At 42.8% G+C, this 13,927-nt stretch overlaps 1 protein-coding gene across 1 annotated transcript in view; it reads left to right on the forward strand.

The window, feature by feature from the left end:
- rab40c (RAB40c, member RAS oncogene family) overlaps positions 1-2,335 on the forward strand; it is a 107,123-nt gene extending 104,788 nt beyond the window's left edge. Inside the window, exon 6 of the mRNA XM_086000430.1 lies at positions 585-2,335. Coding sequence (XP_085856556.1) covers positions 585-862 — 278 coding nt within the window. The 3' untranslated portion in view covers positions 863-2,335. The remainder of the gene's footprint in view (positions 1-584) is intronic.
- The last annotated feature ends 11,592 nt before the right edge of the window (positions 2,336-13,927 follow it).

Here is a 13,927-nt window from a genome sequence, read left to right on the forward strand (position 1 = left end):
CCTTTTTAATAGAAAGACTTGCATTTATATAGCACCTTTCACGACCACTGGACGTCCCAACGCGTTTTACAGCAAATGAAGTATTTTTTGAAGCGTAGTCACTGTTGTAATGTAGAAAACGTGCAGCCAATTTGCGCACAGCAAGCTCCCACAAACAGCAATGTGATAATGACCAGATAATCTGCTTTAGTGATGTTGGTTGAGGGATAACTCCCCTGCTGCTCTTCGAAATAGTGCCATGGGATCTTTTACGTCCACCTGAGAGAGCAGACGGGGCCTCGGTTTAACGTCTCATTCGAAAGACAGCACCTCAGACAGTGCAGCACTCCCTCAATACTGCACTGGAGCGTCGGCCTAGATTTTTGCACTCCAGTCTCTAGAGTGGGTCTTGAATGCACAACCTTCTGACCTGAGGCGAGGGTGCTACCAACTGAGCCACTGGCTGACGCATGCCATTTTCAAAAGTAATCTATAATGTTGCAGTTTTCTAGAGGTTTTAGATGAATTTTAGAGTCTTTGTGGGATTATATTAAATCAGTATTTTTAAAAAAAACTAGTACTTAATTTATTTTCTTTCTTTTTAGTTTTCACACTGCAAGACCTCTGTTGCCGAGCCATTGTTTCTTGCACACCTGTTCACCTTATTGACAAACTACCCCTACCTGTTGCCATAAAAAGTCACCTCAAGTCTTTCTCCATGGCCAACGGAATGAATGCTGTCATGATGCATGGGCGTTCGTACTCGCTGGCCTCCAGCAGTGGTGGAAGCAAGGCCAACAGCTTGAAGAGGTCAACTAAACCCCCCCGACCACCGCAGAGTCCACCTCAGAGCTGCACACGCACTAACTGCAAAATCTCTTAGCAAAAGGTTTTGTTTCAAGCTCTCCTGTTTGGCAAGAACTTTGCCAGCTGGCCAAGCTTGGCACCTGAACTTCCGTGAAACAGTTCTTGCAGCTTCCGACTGGACCAAATGAAGATGTGCTCTGCATTTTTCAAAGGAATCTCTCGTTTTTTTTGATCAATGAGCAAACGCACTAGTTGAAACCGACACTCATTACATTTTGTTTTGACAATTTGCACTGAAATTTCAAACTAGAGTGTTTTAAAGTGGCTTGCAGGTGCCATTGTTAATAAAGGGACAGCCAGTTTTAAGGAAGGTGGTACTGGCATGTTTACATGGCTTTGATCAGAACATAAAACTTTACCTTTGTCCTCGTGACTAATATTATTGCTACATGGTGGAAAGAAGAATCTCTGGGAATTGAACCAGTATAAATGCAAAGAATGCTCATGTTACTATAATTCTTACTAGCATCACTAAACTTCCGTGCCTTTTGATATTATAGACTATATCTAGCCTGCAACGGCCTGCATGTGGCCTTTCATACCTTAGCCATGCCTTGCATCTTTATCTTCTAAAGACCAGGACAACTCTTAAGATCAAAGGTTGACTAACAAGGTCATATGTTTTTCCACAATTCTTAGTACAAAGATTAATATGTATTACTATTTAATTTATATGTTATAGACTACTTGTTTTGTAATATTTTTCTCTGTCAGTGTATGATGTCATGGTTGATTTAATGGTTGTTTAACTGTCTCCCACATTAGCAAACGTTGTGGTAATATTAGTTCAAGTGATGGGGATTTAATCTCCAGCTTCAACTTCTGAACAAATCGAGTATGATGTCTTTATTTCCAACAACATAGAGAAATTTCAAGACCTTAACATCAACAACAAAAAATTCTTCTGGTGAAACTCAAGTCTGAATGGAAATTGTATAAATCAACCGAACAAACGTTTCAGTTGGTCTTTTTATGTCCTTTCAGCTCATTGGAACAAAAGGTTTTAGCAACGATTTTAGCATTTGTGTTATGCCAGAAGCACCTTGTCACTTCTCTCACCCCTTTTTCCCCCCTCTCCAAAAATGGAAAAGAAGTAGAACTGTCTCCCTCTTTTGTAAATGATAACTGTGTTTCTCTTTCTATAAAAATCTTTGCATTTTGGCCACTAATTGTAACCGCTTTCTATTTTGGATGACACTTGTCAAAGGTAAACTGTCTAAATGGAGAGAATGCATAGGAGAGACCTACTGTAACACTGAGGATAGGCCACCTTCTGCACCTGAAACTGGATAATAGTTGCAGTATCACCTAGTCTTTTTGAGAAAAAAGGGAACAATTGAAGCAAAATGCTCAATTATGTAAAACACTATTCCACATTTATTATAGCTGCTGTGTGACACTTAAGACTGATTTTAAGTGTTTTATTGGCATTTTTCTTTGTACAGTTTCAATGTTCGACTGTGAAATAAATTTTTTTTGCAAAATAAGATGCCTGGTTTGTCTTTTTCCATTTAATGAATTACCTAATGCACTGCAGCGACACATCTTTACAAATGCAATAATATTTCCAAGAAATTATAAAGTATGGGTGATATTTTAGGAATGGTTAGAAAGTTGCATAGCGTTCCAGATAACCAACTGCTTGTAGGCAGCCATTGTAAAGCCATCTCTGTACCCAGCATAGAGGTACAGCGCCACAGCAGCCTGCCACCACATTTACTCCTCCGAGATGGCACTTAAGAGCACAAAGGTTAAATAGACGTCACACACTACACTTTTATCAAGTGCAAGCGCAAGGAAAAAAACAGTAAGAGCAGATGGACCAAACTGTAGGAGGCTGGGGTGAAGGGAGGGGAAATCTGTTGCGTCGTCTTTGGAATGTAGTGTGGAAATTTGTTTCAGAAGTAGCATTAATGTAGCAGGCAGTGGGTTATAAGTAGATAGGATGGAAGCCATGATGATTAGATAATGCATGGGTGTTAAAACCATAGAGCCTGGGTTTTCCTCTTCATACGCCTAAAAATCATTAATTTTTTGTCGTTAAAGCAGAATGTAAATCATACCTGTATAAAATGGGCGTCCAGGGTTGCTGGATGATAACTGCAACATAGAAGTGCATTTGAAGAGCCCAACTGCTTCTACAAAAGGATTCATCGGACTCTTATTTCTCGGCCAATTTTTATCACTTGTTTTTACACAGGGTATCCTTGTTTTCAAATCCGTCCATGGCCTCACCCCTCCCTATCTCTGTAACTTCCTCCAGTCCTACAACCCTCTGAGATCTCTGTGTTTCTACAATTCTGGCCGATTGTGCATCCCCAATTTTTACCGCTCCGCCATTGGCGGCCGTACCTTCACCTGCCTAGGCCCTAAGCTCTACAATTAACTCCTGAAACCTCTCCGCCTCCCTACCTCTACTCCTTTAAGATGCTCCTTAAAACCTACCTCTTTGACCAAGCTTTTGGTTACCTGTCCTAATATCTCTGGCTTGGTGTCAAATTTTGTTTGATAACGCTCCTGTGAAGTGCCATGGGATGTTTTACTACATTAAAGGCGCTATGTAAATGCAATTGTTATTGCTGACAACTACTTCACCATCTTTTGTGCCTCTGCTGTGCAGCTTCCATTCTTTCCAAGTCTTCCTAAATTCTAAATAGCTGTTCCATTGGCAATACCCGTGTCTTTTTTTGGTAATGTAACGGAGGGTGGTCTGGCTGGTGATGCACCACAGAAGGCAAATGGTAATCACCTGCTGGTAACTTCACTTCAGACTACAAAGATCAATGTGCCTCTACCTCCAGTTGACTCGCTTGTTTTATGTATCCGTGGACTGAAGTTTGACATAAGTGTCAGCTTCAGTTAGTAGCCCACTCACCTGAATCAGTTGAGAGTTCAAGCCCTACTCAAGGACGAGCACATAATCTGGCTAATATTTCAATGCAGTACTGTGGGAGTGCTGTATTGTCAGAGGTGCTGTCTATTGAATGAGATGTTAAGTCATGGTCCTGTCTCTCCAAGTGGATGTAAAAGATCCTATAGTGTTATTAGACGAGTAGGAGGTTCCTGCCTAAAGTTCCCCTTTCCACCAGTGCCACCAAAAACAGACTGACTTTCATCTTATTTGCTCTTTGGGGTCTTTGCAATGTACAAATTGGTTGCCACATTTGCTTTCAATAACAGCGATTATACTTCAAAAATAATTCATTGGTTGTGGAAATTGGCTCTTCTAACTTTGGGTTATGGATGCCCTTAGGATGGGAAAGATGCTATTTAAATGCAATTTAATGTGGACAATGTAACCAGTGGTGTAGATCTTGGCTGAAGGCAGGGTCTGAGCAGATGGCATAACTCGATAACTGATGTGAAGTGCAGACGGCTAAGTCAAGTGTCCTCGGATGGCGCCCAAGTAAATGTACCTACATCAGAAGACCTAGCTCCCAGGACGAGGCCAAGTAAGTGGTACACCTGCCTTTGTTCCCTTTGATTGGAGACACTTCCAATTTCATCACTGCCCTTGGAATTCCTAAAGGATTCTGTGGTTGCTACTAATGAAACCTGATTCAACAGTGCTACCTGATTCAACAGTGCTGTGCTGAAAGGTATCTGCAAAAGGAGTCTTGCAATGCAAAATGTGGTAGCAAACAGCAACAGAAAGTAATGCTCTAATAAAAACAAGTGCTGGAAATACTCGGCAAGTCATGCAGCATCTGTGCAGAGAACAAGGTCATCGACCTGAAATGTTAACTCTGTTTCTCTCTCCACGGCTGCTGCCTGACCTGTTGAGTATTTCCAGCATTTTCTATTTTTATTTCAGATTTCCAGCGTCCGCAGTATTTTGCTTTTGTAGGAAGTAATGCTACAAAGATAATGCAGAAACAGCTGTTATGAATTTTTTTTTTTTAATTATAACACAGTAAATTCACACATTTAAAAATTAAACTTCAGAAAGCAAGGGCAGGAAATCTCAGCAGTACCATTTTAAATGTGTGAGCAGTGCTAAAAAAGTAAACCACAGAAAATAATTGTGGCTGTTTGATTGAAACCAATTTGCATAAGAATGCCTGCAATTAAACTGCAAGGCCTTCCAAATGGCAAATAAAAATTCAGGTTGCTAAATTTGGCGCTTCATTTATCAGGCATTCGAGCCTACTTTGCTAAATTCAATTGCGCTTGCAAAATGTGTGGATGTGCTCATGCATTGAAAAATTGGCCCTTCTATCTGTTGGATATTGTTTTAGCAGACAGGCACTCGGATTTATTACTTTCAGCGATGAAGGGTTACAGATATGAAGAGAGACTGGAGAAGTTAGCACTTTTTTTTACTCCTGCTGAGAAGATTAAGACCTTTTAAGGTTTTCAGAATTATGATGGGGTTATGATAAAGTAATTAGTGATGGACTGTTTCCATTGGGTTGTTGAGATGGTAAAGAGAGTGTAAATTAAAATAATCAGAAAAAGAGAAGAGGTAATAAGAATTTTTTTTACACTGAGCTGTTGGAAAGCGGAATTTTCTGCTGCAATCTTCTCAAAGTAGGCTTTATAATTTCTTTTAAAAGATAATTCATTTTTGGAAAAAGCAAGACTTAGACTAGGTAATGCATGGAAGCACTGACTTGGGCCAAATGGCTTGTTTTTGCGTTATGATATTCTACGATTTGGTTCTCTGCATGACTAGATGAAATCTCTGATCTTGCCCGCGTTGAGTACTTTCAAACAAAATGTGACAGAGCCACATGAGATATTAGGACAAAAAGAAAATACTGCAAATGCTGGAAATCTGAAAGAAAAACAAAATGCTGGAGAAACTCAGCAGGTCAGGCAGCATCTGTGAAGAGAAACAGAGTTAACGTTTCAGGTCGATGACCTTTCGTCAGAACTGGAAAACATAGAAACATAGAAGATAGGAGCAAGAGTAGGCCATTCGGCCCCTCGAGCCTGCTCCGCCATTCAATGAGATCATGGCTGATCATCCAATTTCAGTACCCTGGCTCTGCCTTCTCCCCATATCCCTTGATTCCTTTAGCCTTAAGAAATATATCCAATTCCTTCTTGAATATATTTAATGAATTGGCCTCCACTGCCTTCTGTGGTAGAGAATTCCACAGGTTCACCACTCTCTGGGTGAAGAAATTCCTCCTCATCTCTGTCCTAAATGGCTTACTCCTTATCCTTAGACTGTGACCCCTGGTTCTGGACTCCCCGGCCATTGGGAACATCCTTCCTGCATCCAGTCTGTCTAGTCCTGTTAGAATTTTATAAGTTTCAATGAGATCCCCTCTCATTCTTCTAAACTCCAGCGAGTGTAAGCCCAATCGACCCAATCTCTCCTCATACGTCATTCCTGCCATCCCAGGTATCAGTCTGGTGAATCTTCACTGCCCTCCCTCCATGGCAAGAACATCTTTCCTCGGATAAGGTGACCAAAACTGCACACAATACTCAAGGTGTGGTCTCACCAAGGCCCTGTACAACTGCAAAAAAGCAGGAAATGGAACAGATTTTTAAGCAAGTGAAGAGGCTGGGAAAGGGGGGAGGGGATGAAAGAACAAAAGGGAAGGTCTGTGATAGGATGGAAGGTGGAAGAGGTTAAGAGATATTAAGAGATATTCAAGGCAAAAGGAGATGGTAATGGAACAGGTTAAGAAACAAAGGATGGCTCTAGATGAAGTGTAAATTGTGCTGGCAGAATGAAAAACAGCTGCCATGTGGGGAGAAGACCGTAAGGGGGACCCCGAGCTTCCGGTCGCCTGTCATTTTAATTCACCGCCCCACTCCCACTCAGACCTCTCTGTCCTTGGCCTCTTGCATTGTTCCACAGAAGTTCAGCATAAGCTCGAGGTGCAGCACCTCATCTTTCGATTAGGCACTTTACAGCCTTCCGGACTCAACATAGAGCTCAACAATTTCAGATCATATATATATATATTTTTTTATCCACACTTTTTGCCTGTGTCTTTTTTTCTTCTCCCCACATGGCAGCTGTCTTTCATTCTGCCAGCACAATTTACATTTCATCTAGAGCCATCCTTTGTTTCTTAACCTGTCCCATTACCATCTCCTTTTGCCTTGAATATCTCTTAATCTCTCCTGCCTTCCATCCTATCACAGACCTTCCCTTTTGTTCTTTCATCCCCTCTCCTATTTCTCAGCCTCTACACTTGCTTAAAAATCTGTTCCATTTCCTGCTTTTTTCCAGTTCTGACGAAAGGTCATTGACCTGAAACGTTAACTCTGTTTCTCTCTTCACAGATGCTGCCTGACCTGCTGAGTTTCTCCAGCATTTTCTGTTTTTATTTGAGATATTAGGACAGTTGACCAAAAGCTTGGTCAAAGAGGTAGGTTTTAATGAGCGTCATAAAGGATGATAGAGAGCTTTAGGGAGGGAATTACAGAGCTTAGAGCCTAGGCAGCTGAAGGCTTAGCCACCAATGGTGGAACGGTGAAAATCGAGGATGCGCAGGAGGCCAGAATTGGAGAAGCGCAGAGATCTCGGGAGTTGTGGGGCTTACAGAGAAAGAGAGGGGTGAGGCCATGGAGGAATTTGAAAACAAGGATGAGAATTTTAAAATTGAGGAGTTGCTGGACCGGGAGCCAATGTAGGTCAGTGAGCACCGAGGTGATGGGTGAACTGGACTTGGAGCGAGTTAGCATATGGCCAGCAAGATTTTTGGGTGGGAGACTGGCCAGCAGAGCATTGGAATAGTCCAGTCTAGAGGTAAGAGAGGCATGGTGAGGGTTTCAGCAGCAGATGAGCTGAGTCATGGGGGGCGGGGGAAGACCGGCAATGTTATGGAGGTGGAAGTAGGCTTGGTGATGGAGAGGATATGGGGTCGGAAGCTCAGCTTAGGGTCAAATAGGATGCCAAGGTTGCGAATGGCAAGATCTTGCTGAAGGGAGCACCTTTGGCAGGTATCTCCCCTCCTCAGCAACTCATTGGTTAAACTTATAATTACATTGAAATCAGGCAGAGATAGTGTCTGTTGCAAAGATCAATGCCACTTCTGAGCTAGTATAGGCTGTAATGCCCTCGGAGGCTGATTTCCTTCTGCGTTTTAATGGCTTGGTCAAAATCTTGTCAGATATTTTAATCTAATCTAAAAATATGATTGCTTTCATTATTCACAGTTCCAAAAAAGCCTTTAAATAAGTTTTATATTTTAATATCAATAAAATTTGCTGTCAGGTTTATACAAATACAATTATAAACGTAATGGTAGCTTTTAGCACACTTAATTATTTACACTCTTTTTATAGACCTTGATGTCTTTGCCATATTAAAACAATGTAAACTGGATAGGGAACATGAATTTTCACTGTAACGGCAATATGTGGTTAAAATGTCTCCATCCTATTGACTGACCCCTGAAATTATGTGAGCACTGTACCAATTATTAACATAGTTGCAGATAATGCGATTGCCAAAAGGGATATTGAAGTAGATTCACTTTTGTCAAACATTTTTTTCCCCTCCATAGTTATTTTTTTCTTGGTCGATGAGAATGGGAAGATCCAACCTCCTGAACTTCTTTGAGGAAGTAAAACAACACAAATAAACTCTGGTAAGTCTTATAATGTTGTCCTAAAGGCTTTTGATAAAGTTCCATACAAAAGGCTATTAAACTCAAAAGCTATGGGGATTCAGAATATACCCAAGGAATGAATAAGAAACTAGCAAATAGAATGGGTAGGGAGCAATGAGTACTAGATAGAGGAGTAATGTCAGCGGCTGGGGGGTGGTGGTGGTGGGAGGGAAGTATTGTGCGGAGTGCCTCAGGGCTTAATGTTGGGACCATTTCTGCCACCTCCAGCGTGATCCCACCACCAAACCCATCTTCCCCTCCCCTTCCAGCAGTCTGAAGGGACCACTCCCTCCGCAACACCCTGGTCCACTCCTCAATCACCCCCAACACCCCCTCCCCTTCCCACGGCACCATCCCGAGCAAGTGCAGGAGATGCAACACCTACCCTTTTACCTCCTCCCTTCCCACTGTCCAGGGCCCCAAACAATCCTGAGCACAGGTGAAACAACTATTTATTTGTACTTCTTGCAATTTAATATACTGTATTTACTGCTCATGGTGTGGTCTCCTTTACATTGGGGAGGCCAAACGCAGATTGGGGGACCGCTTTGCGGAACACCTCCGTTCAGTCCGCCAGCATGATCCAGAGCTTCCAGTCGCCTTTAATTCTCCGCTCCACTCCCACTCTGACCTCTCTGTCCTCGGCTTCTTACACTGTTCCAACGAAGCTCAACGTAAGCTCGAGGAACAGCAGCTCATCTTTCAATTAGGCACTTTAGGCTTTCTGGACTCTCCAGCGAGTTCAACAATTTCAGACTATAACCTCTGCCCCTATTTTTTCAGATGGCAGCTGTTGATGATTCTGCCATTCCCATTTACACCTCTTTGTGACCCATCTTTTGTTTCTTTACTTGTCCCAATACCACCTCCTTTTGCTGTGTAGAATCATCCCTTTTGTCATTTAATCACGCCTGCCTTCCACCCGATCACAGACCTTCCCTTTTGTTCTTTCCTCCCCTCCCCCCTTTCCCTGCCCCTGCACTTGCTTAAAACCTATTACATCTCTAACTTTTTCTAGTTCTGACGTAAGGTCACAGATCTGAAACATTAACTCTGTTTCTCTCTCCACAGATGCTGCCTGACCTGAGTATTTCCAGCATTTTCTGTTTTTATTCCAGATTTCCAGCATCCGCAGTATTTTGCTTTTGTATTAATGTTGGGACCATTACTGTTTCAAATTTGTATAAATAACCTGGATCCAGAAACTCAATGCAAATTGGTCAGATTTGAAGAGGATACCAAACAAGGAGGGACAGTGAAGTAGAAAAGGCAGTTCAGAAATTGCAAAATGAATTAGACAAGATATGAATGTAGGCAGAATAATGGCATAAGTAGTTCAATATTCTATTGGCTTTGGTGATTGCTGTGCCTTAAATGGACATGTTTACAGTTGAATCTAATACTCCTAAGTAAGGCAAATGAGATTTAATAGACAAGTGTAAACTGCTACATATATAATGGAAAAATAAATTACATGTACTCCATGAATGGTGTTGAAACTGCTAAGGATAAAGCTGAAAGCTACTTAGGGATATTAGACTCAACACTAAACATGTCCATCTAACGCAGAGCAGTAATCACCAAAGCCAATAGAATGTTGAACTACATAGCTAAAACAGTAGAATATAAGTCAGATGAACTAGTGATCAAACTGTACAGTGCTCTAGTCAGGCTGCACCTTGAATACTGCATCCAGTTCTAGTCATCAAGAAACAAGAGACATTCACGCAGTGGATGCCGCAAATGGGCTCACACCAGGTCTCAATTGGCATGAGTTCTGCTGAGGCCTTTCAAGGGAGGAATTTCCCAGGGAAGCCTGAAAACTCTGTCAACCCTGCTTGATGGGGGTGGAAGATCCTCGACTGGAATTTAAGAGGTCCAGTTCTAAAGAGGAAGGTATCCCAGTGCAATTAGGTTTTGGCCCATACATTGTGCTCCCCGGGCAGAAATGGGACTTAGACCCACTCCAGCCCCAGGTTTTTAGGACCTACATGTTTTGGGAAAGAATGAATTAGAACAAGAGACATTATGGTTCGAACATTGTGAGGAGGAAGAGCAAATAAAATGATGTCTTTGCATCTTAGGAGAGAGTGGAAGCTCAGAGGAGCACGAACCACAGTGGTGTTGACAAAATAGAAAGAAAGGTTTCCAAAGAGAGAGAGGCTGAAAGCTAGAGATGAGAGAAGGGTTGTCTATCACAACCCTTCTCTCCCCTCTAGCCTCTAACCATTTCTCCTGTCCAGGATCACAGGGGAGCTGTCAGAAGAGTCTACCTTGTAATGTAAGATTATTCAAGTCAAGTGGTTAGGATCTGGAATGCACTTCCAGACTCAATCATGGCTTTCAAAAGGGAGTTGGATAAGTACCTGAAAGAAAAAAATTTGCAGGGCTATGGGGAAAGGGCGGGGGAGTGGGACTAGCTGAGGTGCTCTTGCAGAGAGCCGGCACAGGCTCGACGGGCTGAATGGCCACCTTCCATGCTGTAACCATTCTATGATTCTATAAGTCTTGGGTGAATTTGAGCTGTTGAGAAGAAGCATATGGTAAGAAAGAATAAACCAAGTTTTGTGGTGGCAATTTTAGCAGTGCCGCAGTTATGGGAATTTCATGGGATTAGGGAACATGGTGGATAAGAATGTCAACAGATGAGAAGGAAGGATTGCTGGAGATGCAAAGATAGTGATAAAGATATGGAGGAATAGAGTAGTAATAATGGGGGACTTCAACTATCCTAATATAGACTGGGATCGTAATAGTGTTAAGGGCAGAGATGGGGGAAGAATTTCTGAAGTGTGTTCAGGAGAACTTTCTTGATCAGTATGTTTCCGGTCAGACGAGGGAGGAGGCATTGCTGGATCTGGTCCTGGGGAATGAGGTGGGTCAAGTGGAGCAAGTGTCAGTAGGTGAACATTTAGGGAACAGTGATCAGAATATAAGATTTAGATTAGCCATGGAAAAGGACAGGGAGCAATCTGGAGTAAAAATGTTTAACTGGGGGAAGGCCAATTTCAGCGGGATGAGAACGGATCTGGCCCAGGTAAACTGGAATCAAAGATTGGCAGGCAAAACTGGAATGGAACAATGGGCTGCCTTTAAAGAGGAAATAGTTTGGGTACAGTCAAGGTACATTCCCACGAGGGAGAAAGGTAGGGCAACTAAAGTCAGAGCTCCCTGGATGACAAAACAGATGGAGAATATGATGAAGCAGAAAAAGAGTGCGTATGACAGATGTCAGTTTGCAAATACATCTGAGAATCAGGCTATATATAGAAAGGTCAGAGGAAGAGTGAAAAAGAAAATAAGAGGGGCAAATAGAGGGTATGAGAATAGAATGGCAGCCAACATAAAAAGTAATCCAAAAGTCTTCTATAGGCATTTAAATAGTAAAAGGGTAGTAAGGAGGGGTGGGGCCGATTGGGGACCAAAAAGGAGACCTATGCATGGAGGAAGAGGGTATGGCTGAGGTACTAAATGAGTACTTTGCTTCTGTCTTCACCAAGGAAGAGGATGCTGCCGTAGACATAGTAAAGGAGGAGATAGTGGAGACACTTGATAGTATAAAAATTGATAGAGGTATTAGAAAGGCTGGCTGTACTTTAAAGTAGATAAATCACCAGGAGCGGATGGGATGTATCCTAGGATGCTGAGGGAATTGAGGGTGGAAATCGCAGAGGTACTGGCCATAATATTCCAAACCTCCATAGATACGGGGGTGGTGCCGAGGACTGGAGAATTGCAAATGTTACACTATTGTTCAAAAAAAGGTGTAAAGATAAACCCAGCAACTACAGGCCAGTCAGTTTAACCTCTATAGTGGGAAAGCATTTAGAAACAATAATCAGGGACAAAATTAACAGTCACTTGGATAGGGGTGGATTAATTAAGGAAAGCCAGCACGGATTTGTTAAAGGCAAATCGTGTTTAACCAATCTGATTGAGTTTTTTGATGAGGTAATGGAGAGGGTTGATGAGGGTAATGCGGTTGACGTGGATTTCCAAAATGTGTTTGATAAAGTGCCACATAATAGGCTTGCCTGCAAAATTGAAGCCCATGGAATAAAAGCGACAGTGGCAGTATGGATACGAAATTGGCTAAGGGACAGGAAACACAGAGTAGTGGTGAACGGTTGTTTTTCGGACTGGAGGAAGGTATACAGTGGTGTTCCCCAGGGGTCGGTTCTAGGACCACTGCTTTTCTTGATATATATTAATGACTTGGACTTGGGTGTACAGGGCACAATTTCAAAATTTTCAGATGACACAAAACTTGGAAGTATAGTGAACAGTGAGGAGCAGAGTGATGGACTTTAAGAAGACAGAGACAGGCTAGTGAAATGGGCAGACACGTGGCAGATGAAATTTAATGCAGAAAAGTGTGAAGTGATGCATTTTGGTAGAAAGAATGAGGAGAGGGTATATAAACTAAATGGTACAATCCTAAAGTGGGCGCATGAACAGAGACACCTGGAGGTATGTGTGCATAAATCGTTGAAGGTAGCAGGGCAGGTTGAGAAAGCAGTTTAAAAGGCTTGCGGGATCCTGGGCTTCATAAATAGAGGTATAGAGTACAAAAGCGTGGAAATTATGATGAACCTGTATAAAACACTGGCTTGGCCCCAACTGGAGTACTGTGTCCAATTCTGGGCACCACACTTTAGGAAGGATGTGAAGGCCTTAGGGAGGGTGCAGAAAAGATTTACGAGAATGATTCCAGGAATGAGGGACTTCAGTTACGTTGATAGACTGGAGAAGCTGGGGTTGTTCTCCTTGGAGCAGAGAAGATTAAGAGGAGATTTGATAGAGGTGTTCAAAATCATGAGGGGTCTGGACAAAGTAGATAGAGGGAAACTCTTCCAATTGGCAAAAGGGTCGAGAACCAGAGGACACAGATTTCAGGTGATTGGCAAAAGAACCAAAGGCGATGTAAGAAAAAACTTTTTTACGCAGCGAGTGGTTAGGATCTGGAATGCACTGCCTGAAAGGGTGGTGGAGGCAGACTCAGTCACGGCTTTCAAAAGGGAGTTGGATAAGTACCTGAAAGAGAAAAATTTGCAGGGCTACGGGAAAAGGGCAGGGGAGTGGGACTAGCTGAGAGTTGGCACGGGCTTGAAAATGCCGAAGGGCCTTCTTCCGTGTAACCATTCTATGATTCTAAGATGTAGCAGTAGACACAAAGGGGGCGAAATTCAGATAGGCCCTGTTTGGGGGCAGTAACCGAATTATCGCTGGAGATTTAGCGCCCGGCGCAGAGGTACAGCCCCGGCCGCTAAATTCGGCTTACCGCCCCGGCGAGGAAGCGGTGCGCTATTTCAGGTGCTTCACTTCCAATCGGGGCGGTGTCGGGGGCGCAAAGCTCCTTCCGTTAAAGAGGGACACTGCGAACTCTGCAGGGCCTGCGATGGCCCACACTAGCCCACCATGGCGGCATGGCTGTAGCCTGGCACCAAGATGCGGTGCCAGGCTGTGCAATGGCAGCCAAGAACCATGCCAAGGGCCACCAT

Source organism: Somniosus microcephalus, chromosome 11 (assembly GCF_052327205.1).
Source record: "Somniosus microcephalus isolate GS21.2 chromosome 11, FLI_Smic_1.0, whole genome shotgun sequence".
Taxonomy (NCBI): Eukaryota; Metazoa; Chordata; class Chondrichthyes; order Squaliformes; family Somniosidae; genus Somniosus; species Somniosus microcephalus.